The sequence below is a fragment of the Panthera tigris genome, chromosome D1 (assembly GCF_018350195.1).
Source record: "Panthera tigris isolate Pti1 chromosome D1, P.tigris_Pti1_mat1.1, whole genome shotgun sequence".
Classification (NCBI taxonomy): domain Eukaryota; kingdom Metazoa; phylum Chordata; class Mammalia; order Carnivora; family Felidae; genus Panthera; species Panthera tigris.
In genome coordinates this window covers 65153453-65177711 of record NC_056669.1, presented here as the reverse complement: position 1 = coordinate 65177711, position 24259 = coordinate 65153453, and the positions used below count along the sequence as shown (strand labels likewise).

The 24259-nt window shown below is 45.6% G+C and overlaps 3 protein-coding genes across 11 annotated transcripts in view; 2 read left to right on the top strand and 1 right to left on the bottom strand.

Moving 5' to 3' along the window:
- The first annotated feature begins 130 nt into the window (after positions 1–130).
- Positions 131–5980, top strand: CD1H11orf16 (chromosome D1 C11orf16 homolog). Of its 3 annotated transcripts, none has more exons than XM_007083195.2 (5): positions 131–232; positions 845–1029; positions 2319–2475; positions 4303–4537; positions 5138–5980. In XM_007083195.2, exons 2-5 carry the CDS (start codon positions 863–865, stop codon positions 5887–5889), a joined length of 1311 nt encoding a protein of 436 aa, XP_007083257.2. In that variant the 5' UTR covers positions 131–232; positions 845–862; the 3' UTR covers positions 5890–5980. The 3 variants fall into 3 exon arrangements, with proteins under 3 accessions (XP_007083257.2, XP_042815293.1, XP_042815294.1); XM_042959359.1 differs by lacking the exon at positions 131–232 and adding an exon at positions 257–354; XM_042959360.1 differs by lacking the exons at positions 131–232; positions 845–1029 and adding an exon at positions 718–822.
- A 4200-nt stretch (positions 5981–10180) lies between these two features.
- Positions 10181–17726, bottom strand: AKIP1 (A-kinase interacting protein 1). 3 transcript variants are annotated; one of them, XM_042957456.1, is made up of 6 exons: positions 17552–17726; positions 17097–17324; positions 16553–16633; positions 14264–14368; positions 12609–12683; positions 10181–10402 (listed from the first exon to the last, which is right to left on the bottom strand). In XM_042957456.1, exons 1-6 carry the CDS (start codon positions 17630–17632, stop codon positions 10262–10264), a joined length of 711 nt encoding a protein of 236 aa, XP_042813390.1. In that variant the 5' UTR covers positions 17633–17726; the 3' UTR covers positions 10181–10261. The 3 variants fall into 3 exon arrangements, with proteins under 3 accessions (XP_042813390.1, XP_042813392.1, XP_042813391.1); XM_042957458.1 differs by having other exon boundaries at positions 17544–17625; XM_042957457.1 differs by lacking the exon at positions 12609–12683.
- A 47-nt stretch (positions 17727–17773) lies between these two features.
- Positions 17774–24259, top strand: part of DENND2B (DENN domain containing 2B) — a 177917-nt gene continuing 171431 nt past the window's right edge. For 3 of the 5 annotated variants that reach the window (XM_042957450.1, XM_042957449.1, XM_042957451.1), the window contains exons 1-2: positions 17808–17997; positions 20269–20339. The gene's annotated coding sequence lies outside the window, so the exon portion shown is untranslated. Of the gene's footprint in view, positions 17998–18024; positions 18261–20268; positions 20340–24259 lie in introns of those variants that run through there. The other 2 variants (XM_042957454.1, XM_042957452.1) reach the window with 2 other exon arrangements.

Here is a 24259-nt window from a genome sequence, read left to right as displayed (position 1 = left end):
TCTCTAATGCCCTTTCTCCCCCTCTTCCAAGAGAAACCCTCTCCTGTCTCCCCTGCCATGTCTCCCAAGGCCCCCCTGCCACTCCTGTGCACGTGCTCAGTACACTCAGTCCACAGTGTTCCTGCTGTCTTGGATCCATGGCAACCTGCTTGGCAACCAGGAGTCAGTTGGGCTGAGGCTCTGAGCTCCAACTGTCAGACGGGCTGAGGCTGAGGTGGAGGAGTTTGGGGCTGTAAGTCCCCTTGGGGTCAGCCCTGTGGGCTTGGGCAGGGGCAGACCCTAACATAATTCTGGTGGGCTGGGACAATGGAGTGTGATGTTGGGAGCGGGGTGGCAGCTGTCACCTCTAAACAGGTCTGTAGAGGACACAACCCTGGGATCTCAGCTCTACCTGGGGCTAGTGTTAGTCCTGTGGGCCACTAGGTTAGGAAGGGAGTCTGTGGCTTAGGTTAGGGGTCAGTTTGTCATGAGGGTTAGGCCAGTCATATTTGTATTGTTTTACCTCCGGGAGTCCCTACACCTGGGGAGAAGGAAAAAACCAGCACACATTGAGCTGCTTATATGCCAGGTGCATCCCATATATTCTCTCCTGTGCCATAGCTGAAGCACAGTGGTGGAGTGAGCACGCAGCCTGCAGGCTGTGAAGGATTTAAAGCTCGGTTTCTCTGAAGTCACAACTCTTGCCCTTTCAACCCCTCCTGTATCTTCTGAGCCAAGGTTCTCAAGGCGGGTGATTCAGAGAACAGTCTGTGGGAGCAGTTGGAGGCTGCTAATGGCAGAACTGAGCCCTGCTCCAGCCAGCAGCCCTCTGCTGCAACTCAGGTAATGGTGTGCTTGTTCACAGGTGGTTTCCCTGAAGGCCATGGAATCCTCTGCGGGGCCCAGGATTCCTTTGCCCAAATACTGCAGTGTGGCCTCAACCCTGAAGTCTGCCTCCTGGGCTGGTGCTGCTCCCTGCTGGGACTTCTCCTTCACCTGCCCCTTTGCCATCCAGGCACCCTGGCTCAGCCGGCACATCCCCCTTACCAGGTACTAGTCGCTGCACTTCTGGCGGAAGTGACGTGCACCCCCCCCCCCCTTGTTCCCCTCTGGTGTTGGCTCTCGATGGCATATCATGAGGGAGACAATTTGCTTCCTGGGAAGGCTGAAAGGGTTTCTTCACTGTGTGGGCTAGGAGTTGCTTGGGGTATTATGTCACTTGTGTGTAAACTGTACTCCTTGTAGCACTTAGTAGAGGGTGGCAGGTGTCAAGGTTAGACGTGCGAGAGAAGGCAGTCAAGCATTCACCAGTTAAAGAGTTTCTAGCTCATTTTACCATTAACCAAGAGACTTGCCCCGGCACTGTGTGAGAAATTAGGGTTTCTGCAACCAACAGCTAAGGCGAGGTCTCCAGGTCCCTCCACAGGTCCCTCCACAGGTCCCCTCAGTATCCCTCGGTTATCCTGGCCTTTCCTGACTAATTTCCTCCGTGGGCTGTCTAAAGTGTGATTGCAGAAGAGGGAAAGGGAGCTCAGCCCTTAAGCACACACAAGTGGTGTCAGGTCCAGGGACTCACTTGTGTCCGTGACACTCAATTCTGTTCCGCCCAGGTTAGGGACATGCCAGCTTGAACCCTTAATAGCCCAGCTTTCTGGATTCATCTATGTGGACCTTCTCGTTCAAAGCCAGAGTTAAGCATCCCTGTATCCAGGCTTTCCCACAAAGTAACCGGCTGCTTCAGAAAACCCATGCCCTGACTCAACCATCCCACACCCCCCACACCCCTGGTTTGGCCCTGTCCACAAAACTTTTCAGGAGTGGCTTCTCCTTTATTTCTGTCTCTTAGGCCCCTAGTCAGCTCCTCCGTGCTTCCCTTGCTCAAATAGTTCCTCCTCCCTTCTGAGCCCACAAGCATCCTTCCAGTTTTACTCCTTTGGCACTAGCATCGAAACACGCATATGAATCTATCCTGGATTCCCACGCGCCACCTCAGGATTTACCTCCCCAGTGGCCTTTCCTGGTCTCCTGTTCAGTCTCAGAACCAGTGTTAATTCACTTGAATATATCAAGGCGAATCACATTTTGATGACCTTGAAGCAATTCTCAATCCCCAAACGATATTCCCTTTCACTGTCCTCTCCTTCTGCCCCTTCCAGCAGTGTATCGTAGCATACTGGAAGCCACAGATTGCCAGCCACCTTTCACATGGATTTCTGTTCCATATAGCCTTACATGTCATACACACGCCACGGCGCTGCTCAGGTCTGTGAAACGTGTTTCTCGATGTTTTCAGGGCTTGATCGTCTCCATTCCCTAATTCCATTTGTGTTTTTTTGCAGATATGCATCTTACCACCCGTGTCTCCACATTGCTGACTCCGCATGGCAGGGGCCTGGCTGGTCGGGAAGAGTTGGAGATGCTGCTGACACATGGATCCTCGCAAGAAGGGCACCAGATGGCTTTTATTACTGGGCTCAGATAAAGGCTGCTCCAGAGGCAAGTTCCTCGCACGTCCCAGCACCCTCCTCTGGGTGGCCCTGTCACACCTGCTATGCCTCAGCTGTGTGTGTCCAGCAGTTCAGTTTCTTGGATAAGCACATGTCTTTTGTGGCCAGGTTCCAGAAGGGAAATGTAATGTCAGTGAGTGTATCAGTCTTCCAGGGCTGTGTAACAGAGTAGCACAAACAGGGTGGCTTAAATAATAGAAATGTATTATCTCTCAGTTCTGGAGAGTGAAACCCAGATGTTGGCAGAATTGGTTCTTCTGAAGGCTATGAGGGAGAATATGTTCCACATGCCTGTTCTGATTGACTTCTGGTGGCTTGCTGCCAATCTCTGCTGTTCCTTGGCTTGAAGAAGTGGCACCCTAATCTTTGCCCCACCTTCAATTGGTATCTTCCCTCTGTGCATGTCCGTGTTCACATTTCCCCTTTATAGAAGAGCATCAGTCATTGGGGGTCACCTGGGTGGCTAATTTGGTTAAGTGTCTGACTCTTGATTTTGGCTTAGGTCATGATCTCACAGTTTGTGACTTGAAGCCTCCCCCTCCCCCGCCCCCACCCCCGCATTGGGCTCTGTGCTGACAGTATGGAGCTTGCTTAGATTTCTCTCTCTGGCCCTCCCCTGCTTGTGCTTTCTCTCACAAATAAATAAATGAACTTAAAAAAAGGAGATCAGTCATTGGATTAGGCAGCCACGCCCCTCAGCCTACCATGACCTTGTCTTCACTAATTATGATCCTATTCCCAAATAAAGTCATATTTGGAGGGGTTTGGACTCTAACAGATGAATTCGAGGAGGATACAATTGAACCTGTGACAGTGAAGAAAGTTTGCAGTAAAAAGTGCTTTGTTCAGGAAAATTCAATGTGTTGAATTATGTGCACCAGCCTAAAGGAAAGAAACAAACCCCTCTGCCCACACATGTGCCTCTGTACCTGTACACATGGAAGTGTGGTCCCCCACATGCTGGGAGTCAGACCTACCCTGTACTTCAGTGGCTGTTTACTTCTTTGGGACTTTTTTCTCTTCTTTTCAACGTCAAACTTCATGCATGTGGATTCATGGAGGGAAGACTAGTGTGAATTTCCGTTCAGAAGTCATTTTGTCATTTTTCCAGTAACTAAATGTGAATTTCAATGAAATATTAGCACAGTTTTGTTCAAGTAATAGGGTTGTCTCATGATTAATTTTTTTGTGATTAATTTGTAACCAGAATTTATTTCTCTTTAAAATCATACCGAGTTCTCAAAACAGCGCGTACTTTCAGTAGCTTAAGTACTTCCCTGCCCTCTCTTTTATGATGTCCACTTCCTGAGCCAAACCTATCCTCACTAATGTAATGGCGGTGCTGAGGGCTGCCCTCATGTTAGGCCACAGCTGCTCCTTGCCCATGTGGGTGTGGGCCTGTGGATGCATATGCGACCCCTGGTTGGTCTTGGATGCAGGGACAACATTTTTGGGGAATGCTAGGAGGAGGGGGAGTACACTGGGGAAAGATCCAGAGGACGCAGGTTATCCCTGGGAATTGCAGGCCAAATATATAGGGGAGCAAAGACAGACAGGAAAAGAGGAAGGGAAAGGAATGGCAGGAAGTGATAAACAAGAGTTGCCCATGGTGAAAAGAGGTCGAGGGAAGAATGTCCACACCACAGCCGGGCTGTCCCTGTCTCTGTCCCCTGGCCCTCACTGTGAGTAAGCCAGCCCCTGGGCCTGGTTCTGGGAACTGTAAGCCAGCCCCTGGGCCTGGTTGTAGGGAACTGCAGTGCTTCCCTGTTCTACTTCCCAGTGCCACATCTTACGCTGAGTGTTTTCTTTTCCACAGTTGGAGAGACAGGGGGCCCTACTTGTGGAATTTGAGGTTCCCACTGCCACAGACCCAAAGCTGCCAGCCCAGCGGCAGAGTGTGGTCTTAGAAGAAGATATTATTCAGTTCTTGCCGTGCGTAGAACGCTCACCACGGCCAGGGGACAAGGTGCTTGCAGCCTGGGATCCAGACCAGCAGCGGTATGGCCCTGGCACAGTTCTCTTGGGCTTGGAGGCAAGAGACCCCCTGAGAGGTAAGGGGAGCTGCTCTGACCTATCAGTCCCCGGAGGGAGCTAGGCTGGTAGGAGAGAGCCAAAAGTGTTTCAGAAGGGAGTGTAGGGTCTTAGAGGTGTTAAAAAAAAAAAAAATCCTCACCCCCTCACTTGCAGCTTAATCGTGGATGTGGCAACAGATAAAAAAGATCATAACTTTTGGATTATAAAATGCTTTTCATCGGGGAAAAATAGCCTAAAACTATTATGTCTAAATAGGTTAGCTAACCTATGGTGCGATGGGGCCACACTCATGACGGGTCCCCCATCAAGTCATCAAGGGGACAGTCCCCTCTGCAGGGTGCACCAGCTAGCATCGTTGCAGTTTAGACAGTGAGAAGGGGAGGCCTCTCCTCTTTCCCCTCTGAGGATGCATTTTGACTTTGACCTGAAAACTGAGACAGGGAGGTACCTGTAAGTGCAATGGGAAGTGGCAGTAGGTAGATAGGGGGCGGGTGAGGGAATGTTCTGGGGAAGGCTCTCCAGGGAGGGGAGGCCGGCGGAGCAGAGGCTGCTCTGAGGTTTGCTTTGAGGCCATGACGAAGAAGAGGTAACTGACAAAATGTTGCTCTGTTATGTAGCATCAAAAGGAGGAGGAATTACTGTTCACTTCTGGAATGGCAAGACAGCTACTGTGCCTCTGGGCCAGGTCAGGTGGGTGCCCCCAGCTGTGTGGAAGAAGGCTGTGGAGAGGCTGCACAAGCCTTTAACCAGGGAGCACCCCGGGCCCCTCCTCTGGGCCCCTTGCTGCTCTCCGCTGGGACCGGTCGCTGGATGTGTCATCAGCGGGCTTTCTCCAGGCGCTCTGTTCCTGTGCCCGCCCTGCCTCCCCCAGGCCTGCTGCCAGCTGCCGTACCAGACCTGCCTCTGCTACTGTTCCTGGGCAGGACCCACCTGGTGGCCTCTAGCCAGGACCTCAGGGGCCACAGCCACAGAACATCCAGAGGTGGAACTAAAGCCCACAGCACAACTTTTGCCTCTGGAGGGTCCTGCAGAAGAGGAAGCAGTAGCAGTGCAATCTCCCATGGGTGTTTCTTCCTCTTCTTCCTCCTCTTCTTCTGAGGAAGAGGATTTAGAGAACGATCTGGAGATGCGCCTCCCGCAGAGGCTGGCGGTGGACAGCACAGTCAACACAGACCCTACTCTTCTTGAGAAGTCTCTGAGGAGGCAGGGTGCCCTCTGCCAGCCTGAGTGGAGGTATTGGAGGAGAAACGGGCCTGAGCCCTGTCCTGGGAAGCCAGGTACAACACCTCCTGAGATCCCTGCTCCCTTCCCTCCCATGTATCTCTTAGGAATCTCATGCATGTGTCCACTGTACTGGGATTGGAAGTAACACTTAGGTGTGTGGCCATGTTGAAGGGGAAGCTGGGACAAGAGGGAAATAGTGGGTTTCCATCTGAACAATAAAACCCACTAAGAAAAGATGGGTTGATCTTTGTGTGAAGGTTTGCATCCCTATTTAACAACTGCATTTTCCTTCTTCACTTGTCTGTGCTGACAGGACACTGACATTGTCTGCTTTGGCCTGCCCCATACCCCTACTTTTTTTTCTTGGAGCCCTTGAGTTTTCTCTAGATGAACAGTCAAAATGCCCCCAGGTGTCAATTAGTCTTCAGTGTCCCGAGAAGCACAGAAACTGGTCTTTAAACATTGGTCGTCAGGCCTTACTCCCCAGATGGTCCCCTTAGTAAATCAGAGTGGGGAGAAGCAGGGCCCTGCGTCATGCTGCTCACTCCTTACAAGAGATTGTAATCCCAATGACTTACAAAGGGATTGTTGTTGGCAATCCACAGCCATCCTCACCTTCACCTTGAGCTATGAAGTGTGAGACATGCTCCCCTCATAGGTTTAGAAGCAGTCTATCGCTGACATGCTTCACCTCTGTCAAATTTAATTCCCAGTAAGCCCCAGCAAGAGCAGAAGCCTAAGTCAGCTGGCAGAGGTGGATGGGATGAGCCCAGCCCTAGACCAGATTCTTGGGGCTAACATCCAGTGAACTAAATGAACATTCAATCTGAGGCAGGAGGCTATGTGGTTAAAGAATACCACTCCTAAGGGCTTGAGGATCTTGAGGCACCACCCACATTGGGACCCACTGTGTGTCCCTGTTTAAGGCCACTGCCCTATTTCCAGGAGAGCTGAGGCTCAGCCAGAAGGACCTCTGAGCCCCTGAGGATTTTAATCTTGCCCCAGGGGTAAAAACTTTATCGGTCTTCAGTTCCAGAAAGTTAAATTATTTCTACACTGAGAAACTTTCTTGGTGACTCCTGGGCCCCTGGGCTTTGGGGTGGTTGGGAATGGACAGGGGTTGGCTGCTGTTGGATTTAAACTGAGGGCTCTAGACCTTCTTTGGTTTTCAAGATGGGGATCTTTCCCCCACCTCTGAGAGGGGGCTAACTAGAGAAACAAGAATCCAGCTGTGTGCAGCTGAGCTCCTCCTCCCAAGAGGAAACTCTGTATTGATAATATAAAGGGGGGGGGGCAGGTTCTTGGGCTCCTGTAAAATAGGTCCCTGATCTTATAGTGAGAGGCTGTGAGAGGTACTGGCAGAAGCTACTTGGAAACAACTGTTTCTACCAGATATACCCTCTCTACAAGTGATATTATAAAGAAAATGGTGCCCAAACCTAGAGTTTTCATGCTAAATTCTCCGTAGCTTCCACTGCCTCCTGCTTCAGTAGACTGGAGAGAGAAAAGCTGTACCTATCCGACAGAGAGGAGTCTGTAGGGAGCAACTGAGCGGCACGGGGTTCAGTTTCAGGGAGGAACGCCAGAGGGGTAACCAGAGGGGACACGGAGGTCAGACATGCCCCAGGCACCAGTCTGCCTTCCCACTGCTATAGCTCTGCTCAGCACAACATTCCACCTAGACTGGTTCCAGACCTGGCTAAGTACAAACAAACTTCCCCTAAAGCTCTTCTCTCCCTCTAGTGCCCAGCCACCCACATTCAGTCTCTCTGCCCCTCACCACATTTAAACAGCTCCACTCTGAAGTGTTTTGTTTCCTCCCAAAGCAATTTCTAATTGACTATAAAGAAGATAAATATGGTGCCTGCAGGTACTCAGCCTGGTTTGCCCTTAGGTATTAGATCACTTGTTACGCTCCAGGCAAAGGTTAATTCTTAGAGCTCAAACATGAGGATCACAGGACCTGCCCTCTCCCAGCTCACAACCCTGTGCCCAAAGCTATGGGGAATATACTCAAGTCGGGGTGTGGAGAAAGGGGCCATCCCTGACCCTTGTCACAGGTGGGGCATTGTGTGCCATAACTAACTAGTGAAAAAGAGGTGCAAAAAACCATATGTGCACCAGGGTTGGGAACAATGGCAAATGCCAGAACTTTCCTTTTCTCCCCTCTGGATTTTGTATGCTTTTAAGGAAATCTGCTACTTTGCTTCTCCTAATTGTGCTTGATGGCACCGATCAACTACCGATGTTTGACAGTCAGTCTTAGGCTCTGCCTTGTAAGAATCCCCTCGTGTGGGTCCCTCTGCCCTCCACACTTGGTTATTTTTGAGTTACCGTTTGATCCTCACATAATAATTCTGGAGAGGTCAGGTTGCTGGCTGCCCAGTTAGGTTGCTCTTCTCCCATGCTTACAACCTAAACAGGATTCAGTCTGTGGTTTTCAAAGCCAGGACAGGGATGGATTCCTGTAAAGCATTCCTTCCTTTTTAGATTACTGTCCTATTCCCCTTGGAGTCACATCTCCCAATGTTTTGTTGTGCCTTGTTCAACCTTTCAAAACTTGTTTTCCCAGCAGCTTGCCACCTTTTCTTTGTGATCGGTGTGATTTACAAGCTCCTTTGACAGGTGGCAGTTGGCTACCTTTGCTTCCCATACTGGCTGGCTTGAAAATCATGACTGATACCTTCTCCACCCAGTTCCAAATGTGGCTATCAGATATAACCTACCCAAAAAGCATAATGGCCAGAAATGACTACCAGACTTTATTTCTCTTTACAAACAGCAGTGCCAGACACGTACAGATAGTTCAGAGATTCTGGGATCTGTGATGTGGTTCTATTTCAGTCATCAAGACCCATCCCATGGTGGCACACACAACATAAGTAATTAAATTTGGGGTTTAGGAACAAGATGTGGCATCATCTGGAAAGAGAGGGGTGGCAAACAACAGAGGGTACGAACTGTAGTGGTGGGGAGAACCAAGGAGCTGGTCCTGGAAGCAAGCGGCATGAAGCGGCCGCAGAGCCAGAGGAAGCTGAACACAGAAAATGGAGCCAGGGTACAGTGACACACGGGAGGGAAAGGAATGGCCCTCAGAACGAACGCCCTGAGGAGCCAGGTAAAGCAGGATGGTCGGGAAGGGGCTTCTCAAGGACTCCTTGCGTGGTTCTTCATGCTCCTTTTGAGAACGAAAAATCCCATGCTCTCTTCCCAGGAAACCGCACAGACCCACGATTTTGCATTCAGTTTCAGAAGACTTACAGAACTCACAAGGCTCATCACCGTCTCCTTGGGGAGGCCAGGATCCCACTGAAATGACACTTTACCCTAGGGTGATGGGCATGGGTCTGCTTTATCAGGCCTCTGTCCATGGGAGTCTGTTCCTCCCTAGGAATGCTAATATAGCTCTACATAAAACTTAGTTTTCATCATATAAAATATTGGCATTCATCCTGAGGAAAGACTTGTTACATTCTGAATGAGATGAATTACCAGGCAACCAGACAGATGCAATACTGTTGACACGGTACCTTAAAGAAGTTTAGGGCACATCAAGGACTTTTGAAAACCAGTGACTTTTGGGGCGCCTGGGTGGCTCAGTCAGTTATGTGTCCAACTCCTGACTTCAGCTCAGATCATGATCTCACGGTTTGTGGGATTGAGCCTTAGGTAGTGCCCTGTGTCAGGCTCTGTGCTGATAGCATGGAGCCTGCTTGGGATTCTCTCTCTCCCTCTCTGCCCCTCCCCAGTGCACATAAATAAATAAAATCTGTGACTTTTGAGCCTTATAATTATAGTCAGCATAAGACTCTCAGGATTTTTTTTAATAGGAAGCTAAAAGAGTAGTGGTGGTAAATACTTGAGGAGGCATTACAAAGTGGTTGACAAGTCCTTCTTCAATGGACGGAGGCAGAGTGCAGGCCTCAGGTGACAGTCGAGTAAGCAGCAGCATCTTCACCTGTTAAGACTTCCCGGCAGATGAGCGGCAGGAAGGCACCTGCTGCAAGGGGCACAGGAGTCTGGTGGCCACGGCCAGGGCTCCCTGACAGGGGCCTGAGGAGATTACTCGAGGATGCCTCCTCCACAGAAGCTGCAGGGGGTGATTGGCCTGCTTTGGGCAAATGTGTCCACAGCCTCTCTGCCCTCGTTTCATAAGCCTCCAGCTGTGCGTGAGCGACACTGTTTCACCTCTTAATACCAATAAAAAGGAATTCTCTTCATTTCCAAATCATCTCCCTTTATTATAATTAGCCTTTACCTGGAAAGTAAGCAGTTAAAAACCATTCAGATAGCATCATTACATTATTATTTTCAGCCAAGGGGGGGGGGGCGGGCACTTCCAGAATTTTAAGTTAAAATAGGCACTGAAAGAGACAAACTCCAGTTCCCAGGAAGACTGACCCTCTATAGTCAGCACTAAAAGCAGGAGTAATGTGTAAATATTAAGAGAATCATATGGTGACTTTATTCTTCTTGCTACTTAAGAAAAGGTGATACGATGGCCGTGATGGTCAACATCATACGGCGAAGACCAAGTCCACACTTTGTCCTGAGTCCACTGCTACCACGTGAGTCTTGGTTAAATCATTTGCACCCACAGTGACGGAATAGGTCCCTGGATATACTTCTATGTAGAGGTCCTTAGAGATGTTCTCAGCCTGCAAGAAAAAGCATATATTAGCGGTTTAGAGATTTTCTATCACAGTGCCATCAGGGCACCTCCAGCAAGGTGACCCCTGTGTGCCAGAAGTACAGTGGAACAAAGCACTGATGTGGGACATGGAGGTCCTGCTTTCAAGTCAGCCTGGGAAGACAACAGGAATGTCATTTAGGTAAGTCTCCGCCTCTCCTTGTGCCTGTTCCCTTATTTCTAAAACTGTGATAATACCTACTTCACAACATGTACGTGAAAACACTTTGTAAGCGCTAGAATGTTACAGGAACATGAAGGGTCATAAATGGGACACTCCAATCATCGTGTTGGGGATCAAAAACAGACAGTGGCACTTGTTAGCATGGATTAGCAGTAATGACAAGGCACCATGGAATAACGAGACCCTTTTTAACTGTGCTTTGCTAACTCAGGAGGAAGATGAACTATTCTCTTCTCTGAAAGTGGAGCACACTAGAGTAGATCCCATTCTGTCATGCAGCAAGGCGGCTGGCTGGCCAAAGCCTCCCCCGGAGGATTGGTTCTCCCACAGTACAAAGCATGGGAAACTGGAGTGAACGGAAAGAGTTGTGTTTAGAGCTGTGCCGAACACAGACCGTCTTCCAAGGACAGATTCAACACATGGCTGGGAAGTGGGTAGATGTGTGGCCAGAGGAGGGGTCTCAGTTCCAATGGCAGATGGCAACACCGCACACAGGAGAAGAGAAGAGCCTGCAGTAAAGAGCCAAAGCTCACATCCCACAGCTGGGACGTCCCTGCATGCTTCCTCAGTGTGGGACGGGGCGGGGCGGGGGGCCGGGGGGGGGGGGGTAGCCACAGGGAGCAGCTGCCCTTTATACCACCATACCCGCGGCCCAAACCAAACCACCGGCCAGCAAATTCCACAAGGAGGAATAAATGGTAATATTTATACTTTTATGAAACTGCCTCCCCGCCCTCTACTTTGCAGAGATTTAAAGTGAACTTTTCCTCGGACGCCTGGGTGGTTCATTCGGTTGAGCTTTCTACTCCCAGTTTCGGCTCAGGTCATGATCTCACAGTTGTGTGGGTTTGAACCTTGCGTCGGGCTCTGCACTGACAGTGCGGAGTCTGCTTGGGATTCTTTCTTTCACCCTCCCCTGCCCCTCCCTTGCTCATGCTGTCTCTGTCTCTCTCCAAATAAATAAAAGTTAAAAAAAATTAAAAATAAAGTGAACTTTTTCCAAAGCTGCTTTAACCTCTGTTCTTTCACACTCAGTTACTGCAAAATTGGCCTTATTATCATTTAAGTGACACGAATGCATAGGACTCTACCACAACTACGCATTGGACATCAACTAAGTACACAAAAGTCGGTTTCAGAAAATTCGGCTATATTGGAATCATAGAAAGCCAAGGATACTTCATTTGTCTGCATAAAAGGAAACACAGGGGTAAGACTGGCATCTGTGATTGCAACACCATGAATATCGGGCAGATTAGCATTACCAAAATTCAGCAAGCATGGGAGGCATCTAAACCTTACAACTTATCTGTGCTAGAAGCAGATATTCTTCATTGCCACTAACTCTAGCATATTCCGAATCCTGGCTAGTAGCACACTATAGACAAATAAAGATTAAGCAAACTATTCCAGCAACATGCTGGAGTTCCTTTTCTCAGAATTCCAGCCCTTCCAACTTCCAGAAAATTCCCTGGGTTCATGAACTAATGAGTACTTTATTCTAAAAATGAAAAACTCATCACTGCGTTTTTGCAGGGAAACATTTGTGGAAAATGAGAACAAATCCCTTCAAATGTTTTGGAACTCGATCTAACCAAATTTATATGTTTCAGAATTTCAGCAATGGTTTTCACTTTGTAAGCAGGAGGGTCAGCACCCCCCTGCTGCTTGAACAGATGGTGGGATTCCAGCAGGACCCAGTGCCAGCCCAGCTGGGCCGTAGGAATGGAGATGTGAATACTTCACATTCTTTCCAACCGCAAGTATGAGCCCAAGCACAAAGAGTATCCCTTAAGCTTCAAGTGAAGGAAGGATACCAAGAAAACATAATTTTACATTGAATCAAAATGCTGTACGCTCTCTTTCCTCAAGGGTGAAACCTCCCAACTTCAAATACTATGGATCTGGTACAAAGAACACTCTAACCAGGTCAACTGGTTCATGGAATGCACTGGTGGTGAAGCCCAGAACACAGAAGATCTGTACTCACAGGCTGCTGAGAGGCCTCTAGAGCACACTCTGATGCGTGAGAGATGACTCCAAGACCAAGAGAGGTGTCTTTTCTCTGAAGAGATAAGTTGAAACACTGATTAGTGCCCAGACTTCTGGATTATAACAAAAAACTTTCTCTTACTTTATTAGGGTCTAATAATTGTTCTGTCAGTTTCTTCCAAGTTGTCACCTAAGTTATTAAGGCTTTTAGTGAACTCTGTGAGGTATTTGTAGATGTTTACCATGTTATTTAATTAATTAATTTATTTATTTAAAACATTTATTTTAGTGACAGAGTGCGAGCAGTAAGGGGCGGAGAGAGAGACATACAGAATCTGAAGCAGGCTCCAGACTCTGAGCACAGAGCCTGACGCGAGGGTCGAACCCACGAACTGCGAAATCATGACCTGAGCCAAAGTTGCACGTTTACCTGACTGAGCCACCCAAGCACCCCTACCATGATTCTTTTTTATACTTATATGGGCTTTGGAGACAGACCTGAATTTGAATCCTATCTCCTGCTTTACAAAAAGGGGTGGATTAATTTCTCTAAGTCCATTTCTTAGTCTACAACATGGGGATACTAGATTGGAGATTTTAAGTGCAAGAGTGACTGACACTTAGCAGGCTCTCAGAAAATAAAATTCTCTTCTATGCTTCTCCCAGGAGTGGGGGTACTAGAGGGGAAAGGCAGAACTGATAAAGTTGATCTCCCTTAGAAGCACTAACTTACATTTTATAGGAAGGGATGGGAGGGGCAGGACTGACCCTTAATCACACGTAACCCCCTTAGGATCAGGCAAGAAAAGGGAACCCAGGATTTGGGCCGTGTTGGTGCTCCACACATGCCAGGGAAACGGGAGGGGCTTCCAGCGTGCATCCAGCCCTCACTCACATCCCTGTGGCCATTCTCCTGTCCTTTCCCTAAACCCACAGGCCAGAGAAGTCAGGAATCCAATCTGTGGATTAGACTCTGAACTTAAGTTTACTGTCTTCAAGTACAACTAGGAGAGTTTAAAAAGAGCAAAACAAAACAAAACCCTACTCTCTTCAAAAACAACAATGGACTCCTATGGCATCAGTTCAACAAGTAGAATCTTTGGCTTCCCCAGAACATGTGGTAAAAGACAGGTAAGACTGTAGTAACAGGCCTATAATTGTTCCTAATACTAGTAGTTTATGTTCTAATATTTTAGGAGAAGAATTGTTACAAGAGACCCCCCCCCTCCTTACACTTCCTTTTTAAAATTACCAAAGACATGATAATTATCACTAACTTAGGGTGAAGTATGTGATTATTAAAAACCTCTTTCGCATCTGTAGATGTAGGTGAGGACATTTGAAGCTCTCCTCTTTAAGCCTGTCCAAGGATCCTGGGACTCAGGATTTCAGGCTCAACGGAAGATGCTGCAGTGGCATCAATCTTATCTTTTGGACAAAATCCTATTTCGTGTTCATTGCTGCGAGGTCTCCAAGGCTGGGGGTTGATACATTTCCATTGAACACTGTAATGCTGAGACACAAAGTAATCCCCCAAATACAAATCCAGCAGGAACTCCTAATTACAGGGTATCACTTCGGGGGTGGTGGTGGGTGTGTGGGTGTGTGTATGTGCGTACTAAGAGCATGGCACGGACAGCTGAGGATACATACCTGACCATTCCTCCTGTCACAGCACAAATGCAATTCCGACTTCCTTCTGTGATAACGAGAGACGTGGGCTGCCCCTCCATCCTCCAGTACAGATGAATAATATTTCTATAGAAGTAATGTGAAAGATATTGGGTAACCAAATAGTCTGATCAAATTAAAACAAAAAACAAAAAACCCAAAAGCCTCCCTGCTACTTGGGGAAAATGTGGTTAAGGAGGGAGGCATCAGAGCAAAGGTAAATTATCCAGTCTCTTGACAGGCCTCTGAAGTTAAGGAACAACTCTGAGCCCACGTAAAGTAGCTGCAGAGAAGGAAACTGTATTTGGCATCACTTTGCTGCCATCTGCTGTCTTTGTAGGGCAAGAATTCTGGCCACCTACAGTTGGGCAGGACGATGCTCTCTGCCAGGTTAAATAATTGTCACAACGTCTTTGCCCTAATGTCAAGTACATATGCCCTTCCACCTCCTCTCATCACAAATTCTGATGAGCTGTTCCATTTTTATTGTCTAAGTCCCAGACAAGGACAAGGGAAGAGGGGTGCATCTCCTTGAGACTTAGAAATACAACAGGAAATGTAACAAAAACTCAACAGCTAGGCAATCATTCTGTCCATGAGGGGGAGGGGAGGAAGAGGTCTGTAATTTAAGGACAATAATCCAAAGGATCAGAAAGCAGTTACATTTTTTCTTGTCTACTTCCTTCCTCCCCCTCGAAGTTAACCTTAAACTTGCCCTTGATTATGACTAATGATGAGGACATCACAAGCCTGCTTGTTTTGAACACAGTGTACAAAAAGTGTTTAAGGCATGAGACCAAAAGAATGAGAAGCTGGGGATAGCACTTCAGGACATAGGTCTAATGATGTATTTTAGGGGCTCCTTCAAAACTGTAAAAGCAAGCTCAGAACATGTCTTAATTCTATCTCGAGAAAGCCACGGGATTCTGAGACTCCATCCAGAGTGAAAATCTGAAGTATGGACTGAAAATCAAAATGAAGAACACCATTTTGCTAAACCTCAAACCAAAGATCAATGTTATTCCTTTTACTGAACCATGTACCAAAATGTTTAAGTTGATCACTTCAAAGAAAAGCTGAAGTGATGGATTTTTCTAAAACTAACAGAATAACACAAAAATATTCTCTGGGCCATATCTCATTGATAGGAATCCTGTTCTTGGAGTCAGAGGGCTTTTACAAAAGATGTAGAGAGAGAAGAGATTTTTAAAAATCTCAATAGATGAAATTGAAACAAGGTATTCTCTTCCTTCTCCCTTGTAGACCAGCATCCTTATAACCACATTAAGAATCACATCATGTTAAGGCTGGAAGAGACCACAGAGTCTGCCATAACTTCTAGATAACAGAGTATCTTCCATGCAGGTAATTTCCTTGGATGCAGGCTGGCCTGCCTTCACCATTCCTTCAAAGTACTTAAAGATGACTTAGTGTATGGTTTTGAGAAGAGAGTCTTTAAAACCTTTGTACACTCATTTCAGTGAATGGTACCAAAAATATCACTTAAGTCCCTCATGCTGACAGTTCATGACAATTTTCTGGTGTTCATCTCTCAGTGGAAACCGAAGAAACAGACTCTAGAGGCTGGAAAGCACTTTAGAGATCTTCATTTTATGACAGGGAAGGTAGGCTGAGAGAGACTAGCAGGCCCAGGGCATCATAGCCAGAAAGTGGCGGAACATGGGTGTGATTCCTGGGAGGCTGCTCCTGCTAGTAAGCCACACCACCTCTGATGAGGGCACTCATCAGGTTATGAGGGTTCCACATAACCATCTTTGTGGCCAACAAGTGATATGGACTCATAGGGACATACTTAAAAACAAATTACCAGGGACTTGAAACAGAGGTTAAATTCTAGTGTAGGGAATTTGTTTCTGTTTTTGTTTCAATACATTTTGAAAACCAGGAAGGCTCAGTTCCAGTTTAGAGTGACCTTACTGATGTTTTTTAACTTTAGTTCAGTTCAAAGTTAAAAAAAATCCCTAATATCTGGACTTGATTGTTTTGGAAGTCAGCAAATAAGCTTCCCACCCCTCCTCCCCCAATAGTCTGTATCCTCAATAATACCTACAGAACTGGACACCCAATATTTGTTGAATAAATTCTAATTTGGATTTATCACCCGGTTTAAATCCCTGTTTACAACCTGCCCTTGAAGGCGGGGCAGGGCAAACAGGTAGTCTCCAGATTCTCCCTAAATTCTGCAAAGATCCACTTTGTGATCCATCTGCAGGTGGATCAAGGGCATGGCTTTGGCTTACACCAACTTACCCCACACTGACTTGAAGTATAGTCCATGAATTCTGCCATTGTTCTGAAGGAAGCACTGAGGGTTGGTTGTCTTTCTTCTCTCTATTTGAATAAACGGCAAATCACAGGTGAGATGTGGTATTCCCTACTGGAGAATGAAGTCATTTGGAGAATGGCATCTTTTTTGCTTTTCAAAAGGCCTCTGCAAATTTAAGTCAGTAAGAAGAACCTTACTGAGAAAGAATTCCAATCTAATAGGAATTTATCCAGGACAAGGAAAGGTTTGCTAGCTTTCCTGTAAAATCAGGTGGTAACATGTAAGATTTTTTTATATATATAAAAAAAGTAACATACCAGGGCCGACCACTAGCGGTACCCTAAACTACCCAACAAGAATCTGTCAAATGTCAAGAGTTTTCAGGGGGCTTTCCGTTCATTGTCCCGTTACTTTACAGCTTCCGCCAAGGACAGGACCCCTCAGGTGCTTCTGCTGGGCGTGCCCAGGTTGCCAGCAGGCCACCAGGAGCGAACGAATGGGCTGGTCCCCCAGCACAGGAGCCCTCACCTCTCCCGGGAGAAGGCGCTGGGGGCCGGCTGCTGGCCGTCTTTCTCGGTCAGGCTGTTCCCGGGAAGTGACCCCCACGCTGCTTTGAGGGAGCTCCCGCGAATGCCAGTCCACCGCCCTCCTCTTGGCCCGCTCCAGCACTTCTTGACCCAGCCTAGCCGTGCGCTGCAGGGCACGTCGGTCCACCCCGTTCAGCGCCGCGGCCGCCAAACAGTTCTCCATGTCTCCCTGCGCGGGTACATACACACAAACGCGGGCTGGTCAGCGGGCCGCCGCGACCCTACTCCCGCTGCGGATGGGAGCCCAGACTCGACCTCCCCGGCGACCACCGCCCCCAGTTCCGCCCCCAACGCGCCCTCGGGCCGGTGCCCGTCCGGGGGCCAGCTGGTGCGAGCAGATTCCCTCCATTTCCGTCTCCCCCCCCTCCCCTCGGTAGGGGGCCCTCACCCACTCGCCTTTCCAGGCGCATGCGCCCAGCCCTGTGTTGGAGAGGGAAGGCTGGACCTGGAGAACCCGGCGCCGGCGCAGCAGGCCATTGGCGGGGGTGCTGGGCCTGGGGCCTGCGCCGACCACGCCTTTTGCGTCCCGGCGGCGGCCCGGGAGCGCCGGTTGCCGGGCTAACTGCCGGGCGCAGGGGCGGGGCTTGGCGGCGTGCGGGGCGTGGAAGTCTGAGTCGAACCAGGGCCGGGGCCGGCCAGTCTGCGCCTGCAGTGGGACCCCTGGGCTGGGGGCCGTGTCCTCCGAGGTCATCTCCAGCGCTTTACGTGATGGACTCGGAGTAAAGTTAGTTGGTCGCCTGTTGGGCTAAGAAACTGTGGGGAATAAGACACCTGCCTCCAGGAGCCTTTTTCTGCCTGGTCCATAGTTTGGGATACCGCTACTCTAAAAACTTTGAGATGAGGTGAGGCCACACAGTGAGGCCGCCAAGGTGGCGCTTGGAGAAGAGTGTGGCCCGCCGGCTGTGGGCAGTGGGACTCGGGGCCCTCCGCCAGAAGACAGGTGTTCAGGGCCGGAGGGGCATCTGAGTTCTACGTACAGCTCCGTAGTCTTATCGTGGCGGCTTTCTAACTTCTCCGGTGGAGAGTAGGGACTCACACATTTTTGGAAGCCTCTTCTCTTGGGGGGTTGAACCCAGCTTTCAAGAATAGTTGCAGCAACGTTTAAGTAAGAAGCTATGCATCGTTTTCTTCCTCTCCATTCCTCACCTCTGGGTTATTTGATAGAAGGTATACAGCCCAAGGTCTCGCTGCTAATTAGCGACTGGGCTACACCACACTGCGCACAGCCAGCACAGCAAAGCCTTGACGTTCAGGAAGAACCACTGTAAGGGATACTGCTCATTAGGGGTCATTTTAAGGGACACGAGGAAATCAATGCTGACCTAGTCTCCTCAGCAGATGGCTTGATCAGCAGTTCTGGGCCACCAGGATACCACTGCAACCTCCATCTGCACTGTGGCTCATTTCCTGCTTTCCTCTCACAGAAGGAAATTAAGTAAAAGTCTTCGTTATCATTGGGATATTTTCAGTGTAGTATAAAATATTCTAAAACTTTTCCTTCAGTAAATGGTTTTTATTGCCTCCTTTAGAACTTAGTGGTTAGGCGCACATGGTCCCGAATATCCAGTCTGGAGAGCTGAGTTTGAATTCAGACTTTGCCACTTTTTTGCTGTGTTGATTCTGGGCGAACAAGTTACTTCTTTGAACTTCGCTTTTCCTCTTCTCTATACATAGGGATACTAATAGTACCAACCTCCTGGACTGTAAGCTTCTTGAGAGTGGGGACCATGTTCATTTTGTTTACTGAGTTTAAGGTGCATCTAGTATTTTTTATCTGTGACAGAAGGGGCTAAAAATAGCTCTTGAATGCAGTGAAGTAGGAATTGGGTTGCTGGGTTTTTTTTGTGTGTGAGATAAATCCTCTAAAATGCTTAGCCCAATGCCTTGCAAACAGTAAGTGCTCCACAGATTTAACTAGCATTATAACGCTCCAAGCACTGTTCTAGGACTTGTGGAAAATAGAAATGGATCAGGTTAAAGCAGAATAAAAACGAGAGAATGATGAACATAAAATCTGTAATGCCAGAGGCCAAATATTAAGATTTTGTTCATAAGCTGTTGTTATAAGATTGATAAAGTGCTATGAGGCTTAGAGGAGAAAGGGATACTTTTCAGTTGGGGGTATCAAGAAAGGCTCGTTAGAGAAGAAGGCATTTGAGCAAAGTCTTGAGGATGGCCCAAGAATTAATAACAGATGTTTAAAATCCCTGTTAACTGCTTTTATAATGAATGTGGTTCGAACTTTTAACTGTGTCTATGTAACCATGAGCACATATTTAACCGTTTTCTACCTCAGTTTTGTCATCTTTAAAATGGGAATAATAATAGTATATTCCTTATAGAGTTGTTGTGAGAATCAAATAAATTAATACATATAAAATGCTTTGAATAGTACTTGACACATAGTAAATACTCAGTAAATATTAGCTAGTATTATCTTAATCAGACTTCAGCCTTGTCTCCCCATATGTCCTTCCTTACCTGATACTATATCCATACCTCACATCACTTGGCTTTCTTCCACAGGATTCTGTTACTACCTCCCATTCCCAATTCCATTCCAGTTGAAGCATTACTTTTTATCAAGTCAACTTTTTGAAATCTGCTATTCCCAGATGCAACCTCTGTTTCCATGGCTTTCTTTTTTTTAATATTGATGTACTTATCCCAATCTGATTTAAATTATATTAGTTATGCTTCATTTTCTTTCAAGGTGGAAATTATTCCTGATTTGTTTCTAAACATCCAGGGCTTGTTAAGCAGTAGGTGTTCATTAGGCATTTGTTGGATTTACTGACTTAATTTTTTATTTAAATAGATCCCTGTTAGGCCAGATAAGAGTTGGCTTCTTGGAAAAAAAAAAAATCTACCTACATACTTGAGTGAATATAAGGAATATTCGGTTGTAACTAATTTTCCCAGAATTTAATAGTTAGAAATATATGGAAAGAAGATGCTTGGAATGAAACTAAAGCCTAAAGACTGACATGAAATTAAAATTTTGCATTTATTTTTATATTTATAAACGTATTTATATATATCTTTTTAAAAAATGCTTTCAAGGTTTGAACCATAAACCACAGATTGAGAGGATCCTTTTTCTCTTTTTTAAGATTGGATGGAAATAATGATGGAACATGACCTACCATCAGGCCCCATGTGGATCAAACACAGCCCAAGCCAGGTATTCCTTAAAGCCACTGGTGGGACTTGGAAATATAACAGAAAATAGAGGGAGGGAATATGATCAGGAATGTATCTGATCATCAATGGAGAAAGGAACTGTTGATGTAAGTCTTTCATGATTTCTTTCTTCATGAGGTAAATACATTACAGGGAACACATAGAAGTTGTCTAGAAGTTCCCCTTGTATTCTGGGGAATAGTGAGTTGGAGGACATCTTTATTCCTGGAATCTGTGGAAAGAGATTGGTGCTGTATTTGGGACTTTTTGAGGAGCAGAAAAACCAACTTTAGTGAAGAGAAAATGTAAATTATTTTTCTCTGTGTGAAGAAGGCAAAAGAAGGGTTAAAAACCTATGATGTAAAAGTGGGTATCATGCCAGAGTTAGACAATGATTTATACTGTACATACCAGAGAATGTATAAATCATTTTATTTGACAGGTGGTATTTTTATTTCTTCAACAGACTTAGGGAGCTTTAGAATCATTACAGCTTTGTAAAGTAGTATTATAGACTGAGTTATTAGATCATTCATTTTGCCTGATTACATCAACTCATTGGGTTTTTGGAGAATGAAAGAAAGTCATTATCAAAATTGTCATCTTGATTATATAGATTAAAGAAAATGGATCAAAGTTCTGAGAATTAGCTTTCACAACCTGTTAAAAATTAAAAAATTGGAAGTTAAAAAATTGATTGCAGAGCAGGAATGATTAGGGAAAATTTTTGTCATTTTAAAACCATCAGAGATTAAAGGAATAGTAATTTTGGTGGATATAAATAGTTGGAATTCATGTGCAGTTTAAAAAAAAACTACCTTATTGAGTTGAGGTATGATTTACCTTACATTACATTATATTCACCTGTTTTAAGTGTATAATTCAATAAATTTTAGTAAATGTACAGAATTTTTGCAGACATCACCACAATCCAATTTTGGAACATTTCCATTACCTGAAAAAGATCCCTGTGCCCACCATATGCAGTTAGTCAGGTCCTATCTCTAGAACCAGGCAACCATTATTCTGCTTGCTGTTTCTATAAATTTGCCTTTTCTAGGCAGCTCATATAAATGAATCATACAGTATGTGACCTTTTTTATTTGGCTTCACTTAGCAAAATGTTTTTGAGGCTCATCCATGTTGTGGCAGGTATCAGTACTTCATTCCTTTGTATGACTGAATAATACTCCATTATGTGAATATCCTACATTTTGTTTATCCAGTCACTAGTTGATAGCCATTTTAATTGTTTTCACTTGAGGACTATTATGAATAATGCTGCTATGAAAGATTAGGTACGAGGCTTTGTGTAGGCACAGATTTTAATTTCTCTTGAGGAGACACTTAGGAGTAGAATTGATGAGTGGTTATGTTAAATTTATGTTTAACATTTTAAGAAACTGCCAAATTGTGTTCCAAAGTGGCTGTCTCATTTTAAATTTCCACAAGTGTTGTATGAAGGTTCCAGTTTTTCCAGACCCTCCACAGTACTTGCTATTGTTTGTCGTTTGATTAGAGTCATTCTACTGGGCATGCAGTAGTAGCTCATTGTGATTTTAATTTGCATTTCTTTAATGACTCCTGATGTTGAGCACATTTTCTTGTAGCTATTAGCCATTCCTATTCTATTGTCTATTCAATAGATGTCTATTCGATGTCTATTCACATCTTTTGCCCATTTTTTAAAATGTTTATTTTTGAAAGAGTGAAAGTTGGGGAGGGGCGGAGAGAGAGGGTGACAGAGGATCCAAAGCGGGTTCTACGCTGGCAGCAGCGAGCCCGATATGGGTCTTGAGCTCACAAATTGTGAAATCATGGCCTGAGCCAAAGTCGGCCACTCAACCAGCTGAGCCACCAAGGCGCCCCAACCTTTTGCCCATTTTTAATTGGCTTTTTAAAAAGTTATTATTGAGTTATAAGAGTTCTTGCTCTGAACAAGAATTCTTGATCAGATGTATGATGTATAAGGATATTTTCTCAGTCTGTGTCATGTTTTTGATTTTCTTAATGGTATTTTTTTGAAACACATCTTAAATTTTGATGAAGTCCATTTCTTAATTTTTTTTCTTTTATGGATTGTGCTTTTGGTAGCTAGAAAATCTTTTTGCCAAATGATCTGTGTACAAGTTGGGGAACAAAACATCAAGTCTGCTATGACTTACTTTCTTTCACATTCAGGCAGTGAATACTTAGGACACGTGCACACCTTCCAGACCACCAAGGATGTGTGAGAGTTTATCAAGGTCCGCTATGGCTAGCATGCTCCTGGGTCTCACTGTTAAATTTCTGCTGGTCTGTTGCTTACCCCAACCAATACTACAGTCTCAGCCAGCTGTGATGTTGATTTTCCCTGATCGTTTACCACTTGTTTTCTAAGGTCACTTGTTTCTGACAATACCCTAGGCACCAAATCAAGTCAGTGCCCTCCAATGGTAGAACTACTGATTTTCATGACTTGTCCTGTCTTAACAGAACTACTGTGTTGGCGCTGGGGTCAGGGAAAGGGAGTGGGAACAGCCTCTGTTGTCCCAGAGTCCCACTTTTCTCACAGAGGTTCAGTAGTTTTATTATTTATTTATTTTAAAAATAAATGGTTTCCAAATGTTTGTTTATTTATTTTGGGGGAGAAAGAAGAGAGAGAGAGAGACAGACAGACACACCATGGTGGGGAGGGGTACAGAGAGAGAGAGGAAGGGAGAGAATTCCAAGCAGGCTCCACACTCAGCATGGAGCCTCACATAGGGCTAGATCTCAACGATCCGTGAGATCATGACCTGAGCTAAAGTCAAGAGTCAGATACTTAACCAACTGAGCCATCCAGGTGCCCCCAAAATAAGTGCTTTTCAATTTGTTGTGTACCTCTGGTCAATTTCCAAAAAAAAAAAAAAAAAAAAAAACCCAAAAAACAAAAAGGCTGAAATGCTTTTTTTGACAATTTTGTGTAGTTTTTTTGTGGCTTTGGACAGATGATTTACCAATCTCCTTAATCCATCATTCTGGAATTACCCCTAGGTAGAGTTTTAATGTCCTAAAAACTGACACCATATATCCTGACTGATGTAGCAGCTTTTTAAAAATTAATATTTAGATCTTACATTCCCTTCCAATTTTACATCCTTCCTAGCTTTTTAAAACACAATTGTTGACTCTCTTGAGGTTTACTTTTACATATTCTTTTAGGATGAAATTTATATTTATTCTATCAGTATTTCTTTTTTTTTTTAAATTTTTTTTAACGTTTATTTATTTTTGAGACAGAGACAGAGCATGAACGGGGGAGGGTCAGAGAGAGAGGGAGACGCAGAATCTGAAACAGGCCCCGGGCTCTGACCTGTCAGCACAGAGCCCGACGCGGGGCTCGAACTCACAGACTGTGAGATCATGACCCGAGCTGAAGTCGGGCGCTCAACTGACTGAGCCACCCAGGCGCCCCTCTATCAGTATTTCTTTATTTGTTCAGTGGTCATTTAAATCTTGGTTCTATATTGTGGTTGGAATGTATTTGCATTTCAGGAAGCTCTCATAAGTCGAGTAGGAAGCCAAATTTCCAGGGTTGGAATTACAACATTTTTGAGTAAACCATGGTTATATATTCTGGTCTGTGCTAAGTCTATCTAATTATGATTATAGGTGTATCCCATTTTAAGAAATAATAGAAATACATTTAAAAATTTAATAAGTAATATGGTGATTATATTATTTAAAATATGCTGTTCACACTCAAATATTTGTATCCTTCAGCTTGTGACTTTTTTCCACTTATACACCATCCTCTTAACATTGTGTAGACAACATAAAATGGTCTACAGAAAAAGTTTCTGTATTTTTTTTTTTTTCCTTATGAGACCCAATAGTAACTAAGGCAAAGATGTCCTATTTGGGAGACATGGGACAGATTGGGGGGATATTGAAAGTTAT

Bases quoted from the DNA above. Each gene is read 5' to 3' on its own strand.
- CD1H11orf16 (XM_042959359.1), top strand. From the start codon at position 307: ATGGAGTGTGATGTTGGGAGCGGGGTGGCAGCTGTCACCTCTAAACAG. The intron at 355-844 runs GTCTGTAGAGGA...GCTTGTTCACAG, and splicing joins CAGCTGTCACCTCTAAACAG to GTGGTTTCCCTGAAGGCCAT. The intron at 2,476-4,302 runs GCAAGTTCCTCG...TCTTTTCCACAG, and splicing joins AGATAAAGGCTGCTCCAGAG to TTGGAGAGACAGGGGGCCCT.
- AKIP1 (XM_042957456.1), bottom strand. From the start codon at position 17,632: ATGGCCTGCTGCGCCGGCGCCGGGTTCTCCAGGTCCAGCCTTCCCTCT. The intron at 17,325-17,551 runs GCGAGTGGGTGA...GTACCCGCGCAG, and splicing joins GGGCGCATGCGCCTGGAAAG to GGAGACATGGAGAACTGTTT. The intron at 10,403-12,608 runs GTGAGTACAGAT...TTTTTCTTGCAG, and splicing joins TAGAGGCCTCTCAGCAGCCT to GCTGAGAACATCTCTAAGGA.